Below are 23,333 nucleotides of genomic sequence, written 5' to 3' on the forward strand. Positions count from 1 at the left end.
CATCAAGGCAGCTCAAGTCTGCAGGACAGAGTACCAGGGGGGAGAGAGCTCCAGATAACACCAGATATCTGGAGAGGATTCCCCTCCAGTATTCAAAAGAGTACTTACTGATGAGAGCATGTACGTGAGGCCGGGGAAAGAACGACCTGACAGGATTAGAGGGAACAGCGCTCAGCACTCACACAGGTGCCTATTTCTATCAGCTGGACTGGAAAACATAATTCATGGGGCAGGGAAAAATCTTTCCTTAGTACTGGGAAACAGTTCATCCCAGACTGAGGTCTGTCCCAGACCTAACAAATTACAAAAGTAAGACCCACAAGGGGATCAAACTATTTCTCAACTTAACTGCGTCCCAAAACAAAGCTAAAGACTATTTAGAAGAATACATATCCAGCAGCCAACAAGGTAAAATTCACAATGTTTGGCATCCAATCAGATTACAAGGCATGCAAAGACAACTAATAATGAGGACTTATATCTCAACTCAAAAACAAGAAAACAACCCAGCTTAAAAAAAAACTGGCAAGAGATTTGATCAGACACTTCACCAAAGATATATGGAAGACAAGCATATGAAAAAAGATGCTCAACATTACAAGTCTTAAAAAAAATGCAAATTAAAACCACAATGAGATACCACTGCACACCAATTAAAATGGTAAAAATTTTAAAAACTGACCATATACTGAGTGATGACAATAATGTGCAAGAACTAGAGCTCTCATACACTACTGGTGGAAATGTAAAATGGTACAGCCACTTTGGAAAACAGTTTGGCAGTTTCTTAAACTGTTAAACATATACCTACCGTACGGCTCACTCATTCCATTCCTAGACATTTACCTAAGAGAAATAAAAGCATATATCCACACAAAGACTTGCACACAAACGTTCAAAACAGCTTTATTTGTAACAGCTAAAAACTGGAAACAACCAAAATGTCCAACAGCAGGTGAACGGATACATCTATTCAATGAAATACTACTCACATATGGAAAAAAACAAAAACAAAGAAAACCCTCTCAATACATGCTACATTGATGAATCTCAAAATAATGATCCTGAGTGAAATAAGCCTGATAAAAGAGTACATATTACATGATTCAATTTATATTAAATTCTAGGAAATGCAAACTAATGGATAGTGGCAGAGAGCAGATCAATGCTTGCCTAGGGAATGTGGGTAGGGGTGTAAGAGGGGTAACAAAGGGACACGAGGACACTTGGAGATGATGGGGAAACATGTCATCTTAATTGTGGTGATGGTTTCACTTGGTGTATATGTAAGTCAACACATCACATTGTACACATTAAATATGCAGTTTATTGTATGTCAAGTGTACCTTGCTAAAGCTATTAAAAATATTAACGGGCTCTACGTTCCAGAGATTCTGGCAGAACTATTATTTTCATCTTCAAATATTAATTACACTTTGGTAAAAAATACTTTAGAACTTTAAAGTGGCAACAAGGAAACCAACAGGTATCAACATTAGCTCATTGAAAAACAATGTTGTATACACTAAGAAAAAGTACAAAGTGAAAATGAAGAATTCTAATTCAGTATATAAAACCAAATCTGACATACTTCTCAACAATGAATAAAACCACTCAGAGTCAATCATTTGGTGTCTGCTGGTCGTGTCTGTCCTGCACACTGCTGTGGTTTCCAGCACCAGAGCCCGCAGGTCCAGACATCTGAACTGTCGTCTTCAGTTGTTCTCCAAGCTCCTCGATCAGAGGCCCAGACCCTCCAAGAGCCTGGGAGGAGGCAGGTGGCTTTCCCTGACTGACCCCAGACCTCAGGATGGCTGAGTTTCTGCACACCCCACCGTCATCAATTAGCAGAGCACTGCCTTCCTCGAGAAAGGGACCTCGCAAGGAATGTCGTGTCTCAGATGCACCGTCTTCGAGCTCCTCTTGTTCTGAACCTGAGTCTTCAGTCTCAGACGATGTGGTGCTGTCTGATTCCTCCGAATCACTTGCCTCAGGACTGGAGCAGGGCGTCTGCTGCCTGGAGATGGAATGGGCTGCCTCTAATGCAGCTTCTTCCTCCTGCACAAGAAGCGCTGCTGCTTCCAGGTCTTCCAGTTCTAACCCCAGCTGGGCCTTTGTCACGGATACTGCCTTTAAGGCTTCTGCAAGAGCTGCCAACTTTTTGGACCTTGAAAACCATTTTAAGAAGAAATATTAGGACTATTCATTAACTGGCCTGGGGACAACAAGGTACAAAGCTTAAAGAAATAACAAAATGAAGTTGGATCCATACTTCACATGATACACCAGGAGAAATCCCAAAACAGATCAAAGATAGAAATGTAAAAAATGAAGCTAGGAAAGTATTACAAGAAAACATAGGAGATTTCCTTTATGACTCTAGAATGAGGAAGGCCTTTCTAACTATGACTCAAAATCCAGAAGCGACAAAAGAAAAGCAAAGATTGATAAATTCAACTAATAAAAATCAACAACTTCTGTAGGGCAAAAAAACCATCGTAAGCAAAGTCAAAAGGCTAATGCAAAATTGAAAAAAATATTTGCAACTCATATCACAGAGCAAGGCCTAATTCCCCTAACAGAGTTCTTAAAAATAGATAAAACAATCCATCAGAAAAATGGGCAGAAGGCATAAGCAGACAATTCTCACAAAAGGAAATACAAATGCCTCTTAAACATCAGAAAAGATGTTCAACTTCAGTCAAATAAGAGAAATAAAAATTAAAGTCATACTGAGATATATTTTTCATTTACCAGACTGGCAAAAATCCAAATACTTGAAAACGCTGCTAGCAAGGCCGTGGGGGAAAAGGTACCTTCAAACACTGCTGGTGAGAGATTAAACAGGTAAAACCCCTACAAAGGAGAACTTGGCAATAACTTTCAAAATTGAAAATGTACATACCCTTGACCCAGCAATACCACATCTGGAAATTAAACACATATGCTATATGATACAGGCCCAAGGTTATTTACTACAGCATTGTTTTTAATTACCCCAAAATGGGAAACAACTAAATGTCCATCACTATGGGACTCGTTAAGTACGTTATGGCATATCCGTATAAAGGAAGAGTCCACAGCCGCATAAGGAATGAAGCTCTCCATGGGCTAACCCAGATATACTGTTTAACAACAAGATCAAAGGCATGCCATATGTATATGTACCTTCTATGTTAAAAAAAAGGGAAAGAAATAAAAACATATATTTGTATTTGGTTGTATACTTATCAATAAACTCTGGAAAGCTACAGAAAACACTAACTTATGTGGAAGCGTATGGTGGGAACTGGAAAGATGGAGGACAACGATGAGAGGGAGACTTTTCATTGCATATTGTTTATTTTTAATCCTATGTAAATGTAATCCCTATTCAAAATTTTTAAATGTACAAAAAAAAGCAATATTACAGAGCAGCATAGAGTGCTTATTTTTATCAGAAAACCATTTCGTGTAATATTGGAGGATATTTTTCTAAATTTATAACATCTTATGAATAAACTTTTTCACTAACTTGGATGCATTTAGTTGTTTTGTTTTTGAAGCAACATAAAGCATACTACAGTTCTCCAAAAACTATCTCTTTACTGTTCCATAGAGGAAACTCTGATGTGACAACTGAAAAAAGGTGGCAATGAGTGAAAATGGTAAGCGTGCTGACATGGCTTCTGTTTCCCTAACTCCAAAGATTAAATGAGTGTACGAAACAATTTAGTGGCTTGAGCCAAACTGGATGAGGGTGAGTCCACATGAAAAATTCATTTGTAAAAGTGTAGTCCATCCCATAATATTGGGTAAATGCGGCTTCATTTCAATAGAGCTGCAGTGAATGGATGGTGCAATGGGAACAACTGAACAAAGATGGTATTTTTCATCTAAGTGCCTAGATGAACCCGAGACCCTTCCATCTCTAAACAGTTAGCGTGATAACGACTTTGTGCAGGGATGCTCCTCTCCACAGGCGTAAGCAGGACCGGAAGCTCCACTGCCGTCAGTGTCCAAGGGTGGGTGGCAGGTGCGGCAGGGTGAATGGGACAAGGGCAACAGCCATCATTGATGGGCAACTTTCTCTTAGGCGAGGAAAATTCTGAATTTCAGTGTTGGAATTTCCAGAGCTTAGAAAAGAAAAGGTGGCTAGGGTAAAGAGGAAAACGCAGGTGAGATCAGCTGGAGTCAGTTAATGATTCACCAAAGGGCTAGAAACTCTGGGGTAACTCAGATCAGTTGAGACATCTTTAAAAGCATGGAATAAGACGGTTGCAGTATAATTTACATCCATGTCCAAGATAGTTGTAGATAATGTCCACCATATATTTTGAAACCTTGACTACCAGTGGTCAAGGATTCGGTCAGAACTAGTGGGCCAGTTAAAACATCTCTGCCCCAAGGCCCTGTCGGCCTAGGAACTAGTTCACTGTCATCTTTCTCACTGAAGGAGGTCCTCTCTGGATAATGACACACAGCTTTAAGAGATAAAGAGCAATGAACCTGGGAAAGAAGACAATGCCTCTTATTAAATCATAATATTAGAAATAAAAATTTAAAATAAAAGCTTTTACTTCAGTGACCATATAGCTCATATTTTTAATAGCCATGACAAACATTTGAAGGATGAGGTTCCACGTCATTGCACTTACTCCTGACAACAACCCTGTGAAGCAGTTTCATGTCTATCTCCACGTTACAGATGACGAAACAGAAGCCTGGAGGGCTCAAGAGACCTGCTGAAGTTCACCCAGTTAACAAGGGGCAGTCAAGACTGGAAACCCACGCCCAGCAGCTCTAGTGCGATTCCTGCTCCACCGCAGGGCCTCCCGCGAGTATCCAGGCTCTGCAAGTCTCACTTCATAAGACCACATTCTTCACTCCTTCCCAATTTGAGCTCTCCTCAACATCTTCCAAATGAGCAAGTTCTGACTTGCACAAGGCCCAGAACTCTCCAAAGAAGCTATGACTGGTATCTTTATTTTAGCAATCTTAAATGAAGAATACATCTGAGCTTTTTTTTTTTTTTTTAAAGATTTTATTTATTTTATTTTTTCCCCTCAACGCCCCAGTGGATAGCTGTGTGTCGTAGCTGCACATCCTTCTAGTTGCTGTATGTGGGACTCGGCCTCAGGATGAACGGAGAAGTGGTGCCTCGATGCGCACCCGGGATCCGAACCCGGGCCGCCAGCATCGCAGCGCGCGCACTTAACCACTAAGCCACAGGGCCGGCCCCATCTGAGCTTTAACTACAGAGGTTTAGAATAGGAGGGAAAAAATTGAAGTACTTTTGTGGATATTAGTGAATACAGTAGATATGTCAATACTCAAGTTAAAACTATTTGGATCTTTGTTATTGTCTTCTATAAAAATATTATATCTGTTGTTTATAACAGTATAAGTTTGGAATTTCAAAGCCCCTCACAGTAATCCTAGCTCTTTTCAGAAAGCACAGTGGGACTAAAAAGTCAACTCTGACAGATAGGAAAGTGGCGAGGATGAGCCGTGTGACCCAGACAGGGACTCGCGCCTGCTACCAGCTTCTGTGAAGTTTCATCCTTCACGGAAAAGTTCGTTTCTCACTGCAGCGCTAAATTACATTTCAAGTGACCCATTTATGTAAGCTGTGTAAAAAATGAATTATATGTTCATATTTTATTCTTTACCACGCTGATTCATCTCTATTTTTTATTATCCCACTTTTATTACCTCAGGCTGGCTACTTTCCTAAATTAATACTGAAGTTCTGAATAGAAACTTTATAGAAGAAGCATTCTGAACTCTCCCCATAAAGAATGCTAGAATAAAAAGTGATTAAAAATTTCAAAATATCTCTGGTGCAGAATGTGTCCTAATAGCCCAAGGAATGAAAGTTGGGTTTGTTTCTAGTCAATTATTTTCCACAAATAACTTAGAAATGACTGTTTGCAAAAATGAAATTATTCCTTTGGAGAAAAAAATTAAGGCATGAAAGAGCAGTGTTTTTGTTCCTACAACCACTGGCACAATCAGAGTTGGTTCTAAGTCGGCCACTCCTTATAAATTCTAGAATCCAACTCTGCAATGGCCTTTCCATTGCAGAAAGCACCTCATTTAATGCAGCCAGTGGTTTTTCACTGTCACACTCAAAACAGACCAGGCTACTTCATGTCAAAAAGCCTTGTCAAGTGACATTATTAGTTAACCAGAATGCTTACAAAAACCAGGTACATTCTAATATAACTCAACGAACACATACACTGAGTTACCAGTTGTACTTATAGTATATATATTTTATATCTACGTGAAGAACACCTACCTGTTAAGAATGTATTTATTCAAGAGTGAGGACAATCAGCATTTAAGAGAGACAGGACAATCAGATCATACTAATGCCATATTCTAATAAAATTATACTCAAAAGGTTTTTCTTAGAAAGTTTTTGGAAATGTAATCCTACCATGTAACTTTTTTAAAAAACTTTCATTCTGGTTGTACATGTGAAATAATATCCTACTTGGAGGATTCTTTCTTTTTTAATTAAAGACTGCTCTCTGACAAGTTAACAGTAAATACAACCAACATGAAAGAGTAATAGGAACGGCAGAAAGTGCCTGCCTGTACCACGGCTAAGCTCATATAAAGTTTCAATTATTTTATATTCGGTGACTGAGTTTAGGAAAAAAAAAAAAAAAAGGATCCATGGCTTTATGAAACAGCCAAAACAAAGTGCAAAAGGAGCCCTGAAATGTAGGAAAAAGAAAACTGGGTATAAATAGAAAGCATACATCCTGTTTCTTGCTGTAGAGTTTTGTCTCAAACTATCAATCAACTTTTCACCACTTGCTGCAATAGCAGGTCTACTATAAATCTCCTAGTAACTGACTAGGTTTCATTTCCTCTGCCAAAACCTGCTAACTTGCCAGGTATGACATACTGACACTAGAGCCAGCAACTGATAATGCAGGACAGGACTCCAGTGAGGCAATTCAAGAAACATTTCATGCTGGATGATCGAATACACTTAACTGGCCTTTTAATTTCAAAGGATGCACACACACACACAATCCCAGGTTCTATCGGGGAACAAACAGTACATGAACTTTCTTATTAAAGGGCAGTGATAATAATGACATACAATCATAATTCCTCTCTATTGAAAAAAACCAGTTCCAAACTTCAGAATCCCCTGCCCAGAACATATTTATGTATCCTGATCTAAAAGGTAATGCATTACCTTTAACTAGAAGTTGCTGGTGAAACTCTTCTCTGAAAGTTGCCATGAAAAACAAATACCAATTGATGCACAAATAAACACAAAATTGTCTACTGTTATTCTGTAACAGTGAAAATCATCTCCAGCTCAGTTATTAACAGAAACAATCGATTGCTTTAAACAAGAAACTACTAATTTAATACAGAAAATATTGCAAGTTATTTAAGCCATACTGAGTTTGGGCCAATGAAATAACTTTTCACCCTATTTCCAAGTTGACTTAATACTTTTGTGGCCCTGGGCTATGAAAAATAACATGTAGTTCATGGATCAGTAGAATAATTTTCTGAAAACTCCCTGTGTTAGTTTCCTAGGGCTGCCCTAACAAACTACCACAAACCGGTGGCTTAAACAACAGAAATTTATTCCCTCACGGTTCTGGAGGCTTGAAGTCCAAATCGAGGTGTTGACAGGGTTGGTTCCTTCCGAGGGCTCTGAGGAGAGAATCTGTTCCATGCCTTTCCCTTAGCTTCTGGTGTGAACAGCAATCACTGGCATTCCTTGGCTTGTAGAGGTGTCACTCCAACTCTGCCTCTGTCATCACATGGCGTTCTCTCTGTGTGTCTGTTTCTTCACATGGCCATCTTCCTTGAGTATGTGTCTGTCTCTTCTCCTCTCCTTACGAGGACACCAGTCATATTGGATTAAGGGGCTATCATTGTCCAGTAGAACCTCATCTTAATTAATTACATCCACAACAACCTTATTTCCAAATAAAGTCACATTCTGAGGTTGTGGGAAGGATATGAAATTTAGGGTGACACTATCCAACCCAGTACAGCCTGTCTTCTAACACCACCACCCCCCAAATTCATGCCCATCCCACCTGCAATATACATTCAGCCCATCTCACCATCCCCGAAAGTCTCAACCCATTCCAACATCAACTCGGGGTCTAAAATCTCGTCTAAATCTCATCTAAATCAGGTATAAGAGAGACTCTTGGTATGCTCCATCCTAGGGTAAAATTCCTCTCTGTGCACAGACCTGTGAAACTAAAAAATAAGTTATCTGTTTCCAAAAGACAATGGTGGGACAGACACAGAATAGACATTCCCATTTCAAAAGGCAGAAAATGGAAAAGATAAAGCAGTTACCAGGCCAAAGCAAATTCACAACATGGCAGGTCAAATTCCATTAGTCTTTGAGGCCTGAAAATAATCTTCTGTGGCTTGCTGCTCTGTCCTCTGGACCAATCGGGACAGGAGCTCCCCACTCTGGCCTCTGCGTCCATGGTTCTACCCTGGAGTTATCCTTCTTTCATTTCCTCTCATTTCTGCCTTTTTCAGTTCAGAGTGGCCATGTTTCTGCTGGTGTAACATTCTCAAAAACCTTGTCAGTCTTCTGTGGATGTTGAGGGGATCCAGACCATCCGACACAAAGCTTCTCCACAGGTCCTTTCTGGATGACCCTACCTCTATTCCTGACTTGTGCTCAGATGGTTGAGTGGATCCATAAGTCACATGCTTAATCTCTTTAGCCAAAGGTTGTCCAGGCACACCCTTGGCCCCATTTCCAGAGCACACTATCTGGACAGGCTGATAATTTTCCAAATCATCAAATGATGGCTCCTTTTTGCTTAACAAATCCTTCCTCAATTTATCTTTTCCTTCTTGCATTCTACCATTAGCAACAAGGAGAAACCAGACTGTACACTTTGTTTAGAAACCTCCTCAGGTAAATACCCAAGTTCATCACTTTTTGTGTGTGTGTGTGAAGAAGACTAGCCCTGAGCTAATATCCGGTGCCAGTCCTCCTCTTTTTGCTGAGGAAGATTTGCCCTGGGCTAACATCTGTGCCCATCTTCCTCTACTTTATATGGGACGCTGCCACAGCATGGCCTGACAAGTGGTGCGTTGGTGCGCGCCCAGGATCTGAACCTGTGAACCCCGGGCCGCCGCAGCAGAGCGCGCACACTTAACCTCTGTGCCACCGGGCCAGCCCCGCAAGTTCATCACTTTTAAGTTCTACTTTCTGCATGGCAGAACACAATTCATCCAAGTTCTCTTCCATTTTATGACAAAGATCAACTTTCTTCCAGTTTCCAATAACATGTTCCTCATTTCCATCTAAGACCTCACTAGAAGCACCTTTAACTTTCCTACTTCTAGCACTATTCTGTCTGTGATGATATACATATTTTCTAAGACAAAAGAAACTTTCTCTATAGCTCTCCTCACTTCTTTCTGAGCCCTTACTAGAACTTCCTCTAATGTCCATATTTCTACCAAAAATCTCTTTAAGGCAATCTAGGACTTTTCCATCATGCATCACAACACTCTTCAAGCCTCTACCCATTAACCAATTCCAAAGCCATTCCCACATTTTTAAGTATTTGTTACAGCAGCACCCTACTCAAAATACCAAAATCTGTATTAGTTTCCTAGGGCTGCCATAACTACCACAAACTGGTGGCTTAAAACAACAGAAATTTATTCCATCACAGTTCTAGAGACTAGAAGTCCAAAATCAAGGTGTCAGCAGGGTTGATTCCTTAACATGAATTTTGAGGGGACACTCTCCAACACAGTACCCTCCCTATAGCTGAAACAAACAGATAGTGAAGACGCTCATTAATAGAGGATAATTAAGACTAAAAAAATGTCACTTAAAGGAAATCAGCATAAAATAGAGGCCAAAATTTAATAGTAAATCATGATAAAAAAGGTTAAGATTTCACCTTAAAACAAAATTCCAAACTACACAAATAAGTTTATAAAGTATCTGACAACGTTAATATGTAGGTTATAATTACAACCATGCACTAATTCTCAAATGAACAAAGAATGAACCAAATATTAATTGTATTTGTAATTGTAATTGTTCTAACAAAATTATACTATAGCACTATATGACATTCATCACTTCAGGTTGGTCTTTTTTAGTAAAATTAGAGAGTAATTTCTACAAATCATCATCAAGGGCTTCATCAGTTTTCTCAAGGGCCTCTCAATCACGTGATTCAAATCAATCCTTTAATATTCAAAATAAAGACTTTCCACTGATGTCACTATTGTCGTCGAGTTCTCTTCTTCAATTGTTAACTACTCCCACATTTCCAAGCCGCATCGTCAGTGTCTCTGTGTGTGGTTCAAGCACAGCTCCCATATTACTTCCACTGACTTCATGAAATCCTTGATTTTTTACTCAATTTGCAATTTATGTGCACTGTACAATATCAACAGTCAACAAGACATCAAACAATAAAAACACTGGCAGGATGGGTGGGGAAGGTGCTAGGAAGGAAACGATATGCTAGAATGGGGGCTAAATTTATCAAGTGGTTTGATCATTAGCAAATATTTTTGTGTCCTGCCTACCATCACTTCTCTTTGTAACTTTCTAAGTGCAGAAACTCAAATAATGAATATTCAGAAATAAGGACCCCCTGCAAGACATATATAAGTGGCCGTACTAGATAGACCCATTTTTAGAGCAAAGTAAATGACTTTATGTAAAAAAAAAAAAGGAACATTGCTATGGCAATCCTATACACTTAAGAGCATGCCCTAATAGGTAAATGAAGGTTTATCCAAATCCAGAGGAGCTATTATTTGCTTCATCATTGACATTTATCTAAGAAGTGGAAGAGTGAGGGTGATAAACAGGTTAAGAAGGCACAATGTTCATAAAGAACTGTTTGAAAGAAACACACTCCAGCCCGTTCTTGAAATCTTTTTGCATTTATGCCAGATTGAATCAAATTAGCAGAGATGAAAATGTGAGTCTTATAAATTTGCCACATTTCAACTCCCTCCCTAAACTCCCCTCCCCAACCCCAAAAGAACTGCTTTTGCTGAAATGTGCTTCACTGTAATCCCCAAAGCTGGTGTTCAGAGCCTATTTCAAAACCGGCCCGGGCCGGCCCGGCGGCTTAGCAGTTAAGTGCGTGCGCTCCGCTACTGGCAGCCCGGGTTCGGATCCCGGGCGCGCACCGACGCACCGCTTCTCCAGCCATGCTGAGGCTGCGTCCCACACACAGCAACTAGAAGGATGTGCAACTATGACATACAACTATCTACTGGGGCTTTGGGAAAAAAAAAAGGAGGAGGATTGGCAATAGATGTTAGCTCAGTGCCGGTCTTCCTCAGCAAAAAGAGGAGGATTAGCACGGATGTTAGCTCAGGGCTGATCTTCCTCACACAAAAAAAAAAATTAAAAAAAAAACCGGGGCCGGCTCCGTGGCTTAGCGGTTGAGTGCGCGCGCTCTGATGCTGGCGGCCCGGGTTCGGATCCCGGGAGTGCCCCGAGGCACCACTTCTCCGTCCAACGTGAGGCCGAGTCCCACGTGCAGCAACTAGAAGGATGTGAACCTATGACATACGGCTATCTACTGGGGCTTTGGGGGGAAAAAACTGAATAAATAAAATCTTTAAAAAAAAAACCGGCCCCATGAAACTCTTGGAATTGTGCAACACAAAGGCCTCCCCTTCCATACTGACCGTTAGGAAAGGTAAATCTGTGACCCACCTGACATGATGGAATATACCCGGAGCTCCTTCTTGCCTCCCTTTTCATTTTGTTGCTATCTTTTTTTTTCCTTCTCTTACCCCCACCTTTAATTATGCCTGCCATCTTGTTTTACACACACACACACACACACACACACACACACAGAAATGCTTTAAATAACTTCTGGTACAAGGCAAGTATCAGAGTGAAACCAAATAGCTTTTAAATAAAAAATACACACACACAAAAACCAAAAAACACCTTTGTGGGATAGGAAAGGATATGGGAAAATGGAAACTACAGGTCCAAGGCTGAGAGAGAGAGATCTTTTCAATCCATTTTCTTCTCTAAAATTATTCCATGAAGCACGACATTTTGGGTATGTCAGACTTGAACAATTCTGACAATATTGCTATATTTCATCTATGTGAAAAGGGCATTCAGTGTTGTTTAATGATAGAAGTGTAGTATTTTGACCCATTAGCTGTTCGGATGAAATGGCTATTTGGATTCCATTAAACTAAGTGGAAGTCAATCAAAAAGATGAAGAAGGCACTACCATGGAGGTGGTGGCAGAAGGAAGGCATTGTAGGTTGAAATATGTCCCCCACAAAGATATGTTCAAGTCGTAACCCCCAGAACCTGTCAATGTGACCTGAGTTGGAAACAGGGTCTTTGCAGGTGTAATCAAGTCAAGATAAAGTCATACTGGGTCAGGGTGGGCCCTAAATCCAATGATTCAAGGGGGAGTGGTGGCCTTATAAGAGCACCATGTGAAGACACAGGGACACAGAGACAAAGAGGTCCATGTGATGATGGTGGCAGAGACTGGAGTGATATGTCTACAAGCAACGGAACAGCAAGGATTGCCAGCAATCACCAGAAGCTAGGCGAGAGGCATCGAACAGATTCTCCCTCAAGCCTCCTGAAGGAACCAACCCTGCTGACACCTTGATTTTGGACTTCGGGCCTCCAGAACTGTGAGAGAATAGATTTCTGTTGTTTAAGCCATCCAGTTTGTGGTCATTTGTTACAGCAGCCCTAGGAAACTAAACAGGGATGAAGATTTTTTGGGCTGAACAGAAATTAGAAGGCATCTCATATAAGTTCCTGATTTTACAAATGAAAAAATGACATCACCAAAAATATCAACAGCAGCAAGGCCCAGAAAAGTTTCCTTCATGCAATAAAATGCAGAGAATGGATCAGACTATGTCCCCTCTGAGTCTAAAACGCTATGGTTTTACAGTTCTACATTATGATCATGATGTTCCCATTTAAAAACTTGCAATGGCTTCCTAGAACTCTCAGAATAAAATCTCCCCAGTGAGGACGAGGCCCCATAAGATCTGGCCCCTGGGCCCTGTCTGCCTCTCAGTGGGTCACCTGCCATTCGTGTCCAGGTCACTGTGCTCCGGCTCAACTCTCTACCATCTCTCTGTCCTGAGGACACAATAATGCACTCTCGCCTCAAGGCCTTTGCACTTACTGTTCCCTCTTTCTGGAACATTCTTCCCCCAAGTCTTCCCATACTGGCTCCTACTCATTCAGCACTCATCTAAAATGCCACCTCAGAGTCTTGCAAGAACAGTCTATTTAAAGCAATGTTTCCCAAGCTGTTTCATGTCATGGGACACACAGAAAACAATATTAGCTTGGCATGGCATAAGGGGTAAAGTGACCAGACTGGCCTGCATCCTACCTGCCATCCTGAAGGCTGAGGGGGCCACTAACTCCATTCCCCTGAATCCCATCTGTGGTGCCGTGGACCAGCAGCTGGGACGCTCTGCCCCTCACACTCCAGCTTCTTATACCAAGCCTTACTATTACCAACTTGGCATACTAGGATAGTTTTGGGGGCTAAAGAAGTGGAAGTTCTAGTTAAATTTTCAAGTATGGCCTTTTTGTCTCCACTTTCCCATCTTGAAAGCAGAATGAAAATGACTGCTTCCAAATTTCCTGGCATATTCTGAGAAAGAAAGACTGGGTCATGTGATTTAATGTGTTTATTTCTTTGTATGCCTGTTCTAAATGTTAGATTTTTTCCTTGGTTACAAAATATGAAGTTTGTGCACCACATTGCTTTCATAATACGGAGACAGGAAAATACTTAAGTGCTGGTATGTTTACCACACACACAGGCTGAAGCATGCGGCTCTCCAAATTACGATGGGAGTCAAAAACTTTGAAAATTCAGACTATTTCTCCACTCACTGGTATGATGCACAGTGAAATGTCTTCTTAAATGCATAATGCAATCTTAAATGCATAAAGCAACCTTAAATGCATAAATGCATAAGGCATGAATCAGTTAAACCAGAACCATTCCGTGGTTTCTTAATGACAATCCTGTTCTACGAGACGAATGATAGCAACACACTGCCCACTCACCGGTTTGGGTTTTCTGGAATTATTAAATGTCTGACATAGCACATAAGCTCTGCCTCTTCCCACTCACTCTGAACCATGGTTAAAATGCCCTCTAAAGAAAGTCTGGAACCTTTGCTTTCCTAGGGAGGAAACAGGGACAACATGATAAGACACAGTTATGGGACAGACAGCTCCTCACAAGGGCCAGTCACAATGCTAAGTGGCCATCTCCAGGGGCAGGCCTGCTGTATGTTCCTATATTCTTACACCGAACAACTCCATGCTGTGCCAATCAGTGTAGCTCACTGACATAATACGGGCAGCTATTTAACTTGTCTCCTGTCTGTGGGGGAGCCAGACCTAGAAGCTGCGGCACTCAGCATTCAGATCCTTCCTAAAGGCAGATTCACTGGGTTTGTTCCTTGTTGGACCCAGGAGGGCTGTGCCCTGGGAGGGAGCCCTAATGGCGGGCAGGCCTTAGGACTGGTTGGCAAAGGCAAAGAGGAAAGTGCTCCAGAAATATGCCTACCTCTAACCTATTGACATTCAATCCCTCCCATTCCCCCACTTCATACTCCTTACGTAGCTACGTTATTCCTACGTTATTCATTACTCCCAGTGCTCCTTTTTCAGATTTAATGCTCTCAGACCAATCTGCCAGGAGATTTTTTTAAAAGATGCCCCAAAGAAACCTTTGGGAATTGATGTTGAGCTAGAATCCTCACAAAAATAACGCTGAATGAATGAACCACATACAAAAGAGTACGCACTGTATTATTTCAGTTACACAAAGTTCTAAAACAGACAAAACCAGTAGATGGTAACAGAAGTCAAGAGAGGGGTTACGGGGTTGGGGGTTGGGACTGAAAGTGCATCAAGGGGCTTCTGGGGAGGCTCTAAGGTTCGATTCTTGATTTGGGTGTTTCACTTTATCAGAATTCATTATTTGTATACTTAGAATCTGTGAGTTCTTCAACAAAAATTATCTTAAAAAAACAACAACAAATAGGAGTCCTGGAAAAGAAGTCTCATGCTTTTGAACATTTGCTGGGAAAAGGGGATGGAGCCAGAGGAGGAACGTGCCCTAATGGGAGGAGGAGATCACAGGGACAGCTCCGATGTCCTCTGGGCTGACTGTCAAGACTTCTAATACAACACTCCTCATCTCAAACTTCTTTTTAAAAGGCATGGCACGTTTCACCAAACACAAAGAGAATCTCAAAATATGCCTAGAGAAAGATCCATTAGTCATCTCTTTCAGAATGTGCCTACTATATACAGAAAGTTCTTCTTTGCAGAAGTACGCAGTTCACTGCTATGGAGGTTATTCCTGAGGTATTGGGTAAAGCATTGTCTGTGGGTCATTTCAAGCATCATTTTTAAAGGCATTTTCCCCTCCAGGACATTTGATCTACAAACCAAACAGTACTTTCTGAATTAAGTCTAAAATAAGAATTTCTATTATTTTTCCTTTTAATACTGTTTCCAAGCTTCTAATACTTCATCTTATCTATCAAAAACCTGGAAAAAATGAGGCCCCAGGAGTCTTTATACCACTTTTATGAATATTTCACTCAAAGTGAGCAATTTTATCTAATTCGTGTACTATAGAGTAAAGCTTACTTTCTCAAAACAGACAGTTTTAAAACATAAGCATAAAAGTTTATAAGACCCTATTCCATATCTGCAATTCCAATTAAAATTTATAAAGCAGCAGAAGAAAACCTGCCGCCTAGGGCGAAAAAAAGACAAGTTTGTGGGGGCTTCATTCATTTATTATTATTTTTAGTATTGTAAGGGAACTGGATGGGAGAAAATATTATTGGTTGACCTCAGTCACTTGGGATTTGTTTCAATTTTGACACTTTTATTTTTTTAATAGGAGAGTATGTTTTACCAACACATTTCTCTATGAAATGATAATTGATTTGGACCGTATGATCAGAATTTTCAAATAAATTCTGAAATTCAAGGGATCTCTTTTTCTAATAAACTCCACCGTGTACCTGCTGATACACGCACATATTGATATAATAAAGACTCAAATATTTTTTATATTTATGATAAATTCTTTAGATTCCTCAACACCTTCGTTTTCATTATTTAAAAGAACTATTCTCAGCACTCTTCAAACTTACCCTGGGGCTCTACTCTACATGTTGTCCCCTCAGGAGTTATGCCATCAGATTATTTCACTTAATTTTTCTCTCATCAGTCAGAGACCATAACCATTTACGCCTCTAGGTAATTCACTTCTAAATAAACTGTCAATCTCCTCAAATAAAATTTCTACAGAAAATTTCTAAATTCTACTACAGGTCAACAACAATGCCTTGTATGAAACTCTTGGACCTAGATGAGTTTCAAAATTCCGATTTCTCTTTCTTTTTTTTTTTGTATTTCAGAAAGATAATTCTGGATATATACTATTATACTATATGTTACTATGTACTATATAATACTTCTAGCAGCAACCTGTAATCAAATACACTAATATTTCTGCAGCAAAATATATGGTTAGTCACTCCAAATGGGATGAATAAAGATCGTAAATAGCCTCAGGTAACCAAATAAGTTCAAGTTAGTCAGGTTTTGCTGCCAACTGCCCTGAAAATACTTTTGCTTTTAGAACTTTCTGGATTTCAGAATTGTGGACAAGAGGTTGTGGACCAGGACCAGATGCAATTAGACTGAGCTGCAGTTTTTCAGCTCAAGTGCCCAGGTCCAAGGTCAGTCTTTTGAAATATTTATTGACCATCTACTATGTGCCAGGTTTGGTGGATCTAACGGTGAATATGAAACACAGTCTCTGTGAAGATCAGCTCCTCTCAGTCTGTGGCAGGCAAGGAACAAGCCATCATACCACTTTGAAGTGAGTCTATAAGAAGGATCAGCACAGGGTGATCCCGGCACGTCCAGCTCAGGGGCTCTGGGGGCCTAGGCACTGAGGAGACAGGCCCTGCCACGTGTAATTCGACAGGAAAACCACTGTATAACTTAAAATGAGGGCAAGAAGTCCACCAAAGTCCTAATTCTGCCCAGGTTGCCTACTTCAATGCTTTTCTTGAAATTTCAAATATCAAATTCTTTGAGGGAAGAAGCACATTTATTTCTTCTTTTCTGCCCCTATTGTGCTGGTCTGTATACCAAAGTTTAGTCTGTCTATGAGGTATAGTCAATCCTCATTATTCACGAACTCCATATTTGTGAATTTGCCTACTTGCCAAAATGTATTTTTAACCTCAAAATCAATACTCTTCAGTGCTTTTGTGGTCACTCACAGACAGGCGCAGAGCACTGAAAAATTTCAGTCACCCAACGCACACATTCCCAGCTGAGGTCACACAAGACGACACTCTGCCTTCTTGTTTCAGTTCTCCTACTGTAAACAAGTGTCCTTTTCATGGTTAATTTAGTGCCATATTTTTTTTGTTTTGTGGCTTTTTGTTGATGATTTCGCTGTTTAAAATGGCCCCCAAGCTTAGTGCTGAATTGCTGCCTAGTGTTCTTAAGTGCATGAAGGCTAGAAAGTGTCTGATGGAGAAGATACTTGTGTTAGATAAGCTTTGTTCAGGTAGGAGTTATAATGCTGTTAATGAAGCAACAATATACATTAAATAAGGTGTCTTTAAACAGAAACACTAATAAAGCAAAGATAGGTATTGACTGGCTGATGAAAATGTTGTGAGCAGAGACTCACAGGACCTAACCCTGTATTGCCCCCAGGAGCTATGGTTGAGTTTGCTAATTCTGTGTTTGCAGCAACTTTACAGAACATAACTAGCGTGAACTGACTGTAATTCGGCACTGGCTATGAGACCACAGAGGAGGGGCAGCCATTTCAGGTTTGGAAGCTAGGGAGAAGGTGGAGGGGGCAGAGAAGGTTTCCTATAAAAAGGGTAATCTAAACTGAAACTTGCTTACAGACCACGAGGAGCTGTCCAGGGGAGAAAAGTGGGAAGCAGGTTTTAGTGACAGGAACCCTGGAATCACAGCACCAGGCCGATGGCACCATTAGGTCCATGGCTACAGCCTCGGACTGCAGGACAGGTTGACTGCATTCCACAAGGACTAAATATTCTAACCTGGAATGTGGCAGGGAGGAGAGATGCACATAAGATCATCTATTTACAAGAGACCTTGACTACCAGAATACAAATTCCAAAATGTCCCTGGTTTCAGGTCCTCCTTTTCTCCCCCCATTACATCTTCCAGGACAGTAATTTTCATAAAAGCATGATGAGCCTTCAGAGTCAGGAGCTGCCCGTTTCTCCACACCGCAAGAACAGACTTCTCCTAACCCCGATCCAGGTCGCTGATAGGACCAGCTTGATCGGCGGCTCAGCACATACGGACCACACTCCACTGGGCACAACCACCTCTCACATGTAGGGAAGCGAGTTGGCTAAGGCTTGGAGTATTCAAAGACTGCTTTAGGAAGCCCTGGAATTGAAAGCCACTTGACAACAGTACTGACAAGTGTTCGACTACAGAAAATCAAAATTGGGAAAAGCTGATTTTCTTAACGCTTGCTCATGCTCTCTCAAAAACTACTAGAATTAGAGTGAAAAGCATCTGTCTGTCAGAACATCCTTAAATGACAGTCCCTAGCCTATTCAAGGGAAATTTTTAAATATTTTTAATAAAGGCAATTGATATCAATGACTAATACTTAGTTTCTCTCCTTAATAAAGCCTTGCTACTTAAAGTGTAATCCCTGGACCACCAGCAGCAGCATCATTCCAGAACTTGTTAGAACTGCGGAATCCCACGTCCTACCCCTAGGTCTCCAAATCAATCTGCTCCCCAGGGGATATGTATCACAATGAAGTTTGAGAAGCGCTGCTCCAGACAGTTGTGACTGTGTCGAAGTGAAGATTGTCACCACCTTACACTTTGCAGACACCTAGAAGGGAGGGGAGTGGTGTGAGGTTCTCCCTCACACCTGGGTCAGCTTGGAAGGCTAAGCATTTGCTATCACTTCACACATTCTGGAAAGGGCAGCCTGCCTCTGCCCCAGCCCCTCTCACCCAGCGCACAAATATGACTCTCCAGCCTGCATTCACTCACCAATCTTGGCTCTGGGTAAAAAGGTACAAGGAGCCCCACTCGTGGTCCTTTGGATCAAGAGTTCTCTCTCCTTGGCTCCTCTTCTAAGCCAGCTTGATCCTGAGGCTCATTCTCAGAAATGTTTTCTCTCTCGACCCTGACTCTGCAAAGCTGGGGTTTCTGCTCGTTAGCTCCTTTCTTGTGCAAAGTCCTCAACTTCTATAAGGACCTCTCCTGAGGCCAGGGTCCAGATCCCTGCCCCTAACCCCTTTTCTGTCCATTTAGACCCCACCCCTTGCCTGCCTCTGCCCCCAGCAGACCTCCACCCATTACTTCCTTACCTCATCTATGCTACCAGCCTCCTACAAGTAACCTCTAGGAGCTCCAGATCTCACTGAAACAATGCAGCAGATCTGCATTTTTCACTCATCCATTCAATAAATATTTACTGAAAGTACTGTGCACCCAAGCACTGAACACAATAGATCAGAATCCTCGTGCTCACAGAGCTTATTCTTTTGTGCAGGAAAAGATGGACAATAAACAAAATTAAGTAAAATACAGTGTGCACTCGATGGTTTAAGTGCTATGGGAAAAAACAGAGCTGAAAAGGTGGCCAGAGAGTGCTAGGGGCAGGGGGTGTTCAATTTTTTATGAGTGTTTAGGGAAGGCCTCACTGAAAGGTGACATAGGGACCAAATACATTCGAATAGCCTGAACTGTGGGACCTAGCTTTATTCTTGCTTTTTACCTATTTCATTTCTTCCTAGCTCGAATCTCCAGTCTATTAACCTTAGTACAACACGCACATCCACCCCCTCCTCCCAGTCCTAAAAGCCATCTGGATGTCAATTCCCACATGGCTAGTTCTAATCTGCAGATCATGTATCCACGCCTACAGAACTCCTTCTTGTACCTTCTATCCACCTGAGCCTGATACCCGACCTATGCTGTCTCATGCTGTCCCACGTTCATGGGAGATGACAATAGATTACTTTGTTTCTGAAAAGGAAGACTCAGAAGTTCAGCAAAGAGGAGAAATAATTCTGGCTAAGCCAGAATTTTATATTATTTCGTATTATAAATATAAACTAGATAACACTATTTGAGGACTCAAGAATGTATCAATCCACAACTAACTTATCTCTTCTAAGAAACTGGTTGTAAAAGATGCCATAGGAAGGCCTCATGCAGAGCCACTAGGGAGACAAAGAGCAAAGATTTCAGCACAGCCAAGCCCTTGATATGGGTGGCGGTGGTGGGGAGGGGCATCAAAGGTACAATTAATTCTCCTTTAAGGACTGCGCAAGCCACTTTGCTAAAGTCTACACAATCTCAGATTGGAAGAAACCCGATGGATAAGTGAGTCTGGGGTTGTCCAGCAGAGCTTTACATAATGACGGAAACATTCTATATCTGTGCTGTCCAATATGGTAGCCACTGGCCACATGTGGCTCTTGAGTACTTGAAATGTCATCAGTATGACTGAGGAATCGAATCTTAAATTTTCTTTAATTTTAATTAATTTAAATTAAAATAGCCTCGTGTGGCTATGAATACAAAATTGGACCACACAGATCTAATCTAAAGCCATAATTTTCTGTGACCAAGTTGAGGCCTAGACATAGCTAAGACCACAGGACTAACCACAACCTCAAGTACTAATACTCCACCCTGGCATCAGACTGGAGGGTTTTCGAATTGCTTTCATATGCATGAGTCTGTCTGATCCTTTCCTCAACCACATGGGCTAAAGCAGGTACATATGACTGTTCCTATTTCACCAATGCTCGGAGGCAAACATCTGCCTAATGCTAGAGTTAATCCCGGCAAAGGCCAGAGCTTCTGACACGCAGACCCACTATGTGCTGGCTCACACTGAAGCAGTGCCACCATCTGGTAATCGAAGAGTTTATGAACTACATGAAACGAGATGCTGGAAGATGGCACTTGCCAATAGAACCACTGAAGACTCTTCCCTCTGTTGTGGGATCCAATCCTTGACAAAACATTTATGTAAATTAAGTCTCCTTATCAGGATGGGCACTATAATTTATTCTATATTTTAAGGTAGTGACCACGACTCTCAAAAATTAGGACTCAACTAGTTTGCTGGACCTCTCTTTAAAATCCTACGTTCACTTTATCATCAAACACACAGGCGAAAACTCTTCTATAATTAGAACTGAAGTGTTGCCAAAATGTCGAATCAGACCCAAATTACTATCTACGAAAATTACTGATTACTAAACATAAGAATGAAAAAGTGGCTCAAAGATATTATTTAGCTAAATATAGAAATACACAGCACAACTTAAACCCCAGTTAGGTGGCTGTGAGAACCAAACCTGTTGGCTGAAGAGCATTTCATGTTCCTACAAGAACTGGATGCAAAAGCCTAATTACGGTTTGACTCAAATGATGTTATCAAAACACTTCCTGCATGGGGCGAGACACAGAAGCGCTTTTCTCTTTTCTCCTTTCATTCCTTCTTGGGGCATCGGGCTGGGTTTTTCTTGGAGCCACCTCACCCCACAGAGACAAATCCAGCCCCACAATAAGCAGTTGACAGAAAAGCAGGGACTGCTGTCTGCGGGAACCCGGAGCTCGGCTTTGATCGCAGCTGCAGGTCCCACCTGCTTAAAAAGGCAGCAGCAGTGACACAGCTCTTCATTCCCTGACTCAAAAACACAAGAAATCAGCAGAGATAAGCTGACTGGAAAACATTATTACACAAATCGCTGACCCTGCTGCAGGCAGAGAAGAGCTGCCTCCGCTCGGCTTTGATTTTCCAGAGCTGGAGCCCGAGGGTAGAGGCGGTTTGACTTTCTTCTTTCCTAATGCTCCCAACGGCAAGGTGCATTCAGACGGCGCCCTGAGGAATACCAAGTACAGAAGAAAGGGAAAGAAAGAAAGAAACAAAACAAGAACACAGCTAAACCAGGACGGAGAACAGCCATCAGCAGCCAGGAATAAAGATCACATCCCTAGTTAAAAGCAACTAGGTTTCACAGGTTTTTGCTAAACCACATAGAGCCCGGAGCTCTGGTTGTGATCGTTGACAGGCTGGTGCCCTGCTGAGTGAGGCAGATAGTATGTGCCATAAGCCTTACTTATGCATTTTCTATTCCTATTGTTTAGTGTGATCCAAAGAAGAAAACAACAGGATAGTTATCTCTGTCCAGGAACGGAGCTGGAAACAGAGCAACGCATGACCAGCACGTTTTTCCTTGACACACATAAAGACTTCTCTACTTTATAAGCAGCCTATGTGCTGCTTAATGGTCATCCACAGTTTGCTTTAAAAACAGAGTTCAAAACGAGCCACCAGGTCAACTGGTGTGTGCCTCATCAGTCTGTTTTCTCCTAAGCATTCCAAAATGCAGGGTTTCCAAAATTGATCGGACATTAGAATGTGGTCACTGCTGCCAGCCAGGTGCCACGTTTACTGAGTGCCCAATATCTGCTGGGCATTTTGCTAGCTCTAGCAGTACAGCAGCACACAATCAAAGCAGAGCTTCTGCTTGTATGGAGCTTGCAGTGTGGCAGGAAGGAAGTACAGGATCCTCTGGTCCAGCATCAGCGCCCTTATCCATTCGGCCAAGGTCACAAACTCTGCTGCCCTCACCAGCCACGCAGATGGAGTCTAGTGGAGGGGCGGGGGTCTGTGGCAGAACGGAGAGCACTTGTCCCACATAATGGAGACAGCTGGGCTCAGCTCTAGCCAATTGTTACCATGTGGGGATGTGGGCCTAGCAACTGCCAGAACTTCCGTTATTTCAAGAGCAGCTGTAAATCCTTTTACATAAAATCTTCCAATTTTTAAGTGCTGACAACCGATTCAAAGTTTTTAAAAACTGAGAGCTAAATGTGATCCAAGGGCCACTAGCTTGCAACTCTTACATTCTTCACACTTAGCTTCATCTCCCCAATTCTCTAACATATTCTATATACCTCAATACACACCTGCTACACCAGTGTGACCAGTTTATCACTGCTCCCACACCCAGGGGATTTGCCTCAAGTTGTGTCCCTGCCTAGCACACTTCCCTCCATTCTTTCTGTGCCTGGTCAGATCCCACCCATCTTTAGTTCCTGGTTCAAGACTCCTAGTCCACTAAGCCTTATAGACCACCCCAAGATCCCCCTTCTCTGAATCATTATCTTTTTTATGACTGTATCATTGGCAATGAGGCAGGGGTTCACTCTGCCTCTAATTCTG

General features: G+C 41.6%; 1 protein-coding gene across 2 annotated transcripts in view; it reads right to left on the reverse strand.

The window, feature by feature from the left end:
* Nucleotides 1-890: 890 nt before the first annotated feature.
* Nucleotides 891-23,333, reverse strand: part of SHQ1 (SHQ1, H/ACA ribonucleoprotein assembly factor) — a 95,446-nt gene continuing 73,003 nt past the window's right edge. For both annotated transcript variants that reach the window (XM_004419923.3, XM_087431347.1), the window contains exon 11: nt 891-2,167. In XM_004419923.3, the coding sequence (XP_004419980.2) occupies nt 1,621-2,167 (547 nt within the window). In that variant the 3' untranslated portion in view covers nt 891-1,620. The remainder of the gene's footprint in view (nt 2,168-23,333) is intronic.

This window comes from Ceratotherium simum, chromosome 5 (genome assembly GCF_057802395.1).
Source record: "Ceratotherium simum simum isolate JZ-2026a chromosome 5, ASM5780239v1, whole genome shotgun sequence".
NCBI lineage: Eukaryota > Metazoa > Chordata > Mammalia > Perissodactyla > Rhinocerotidae > Ceratotherium > Ceratotherium simum.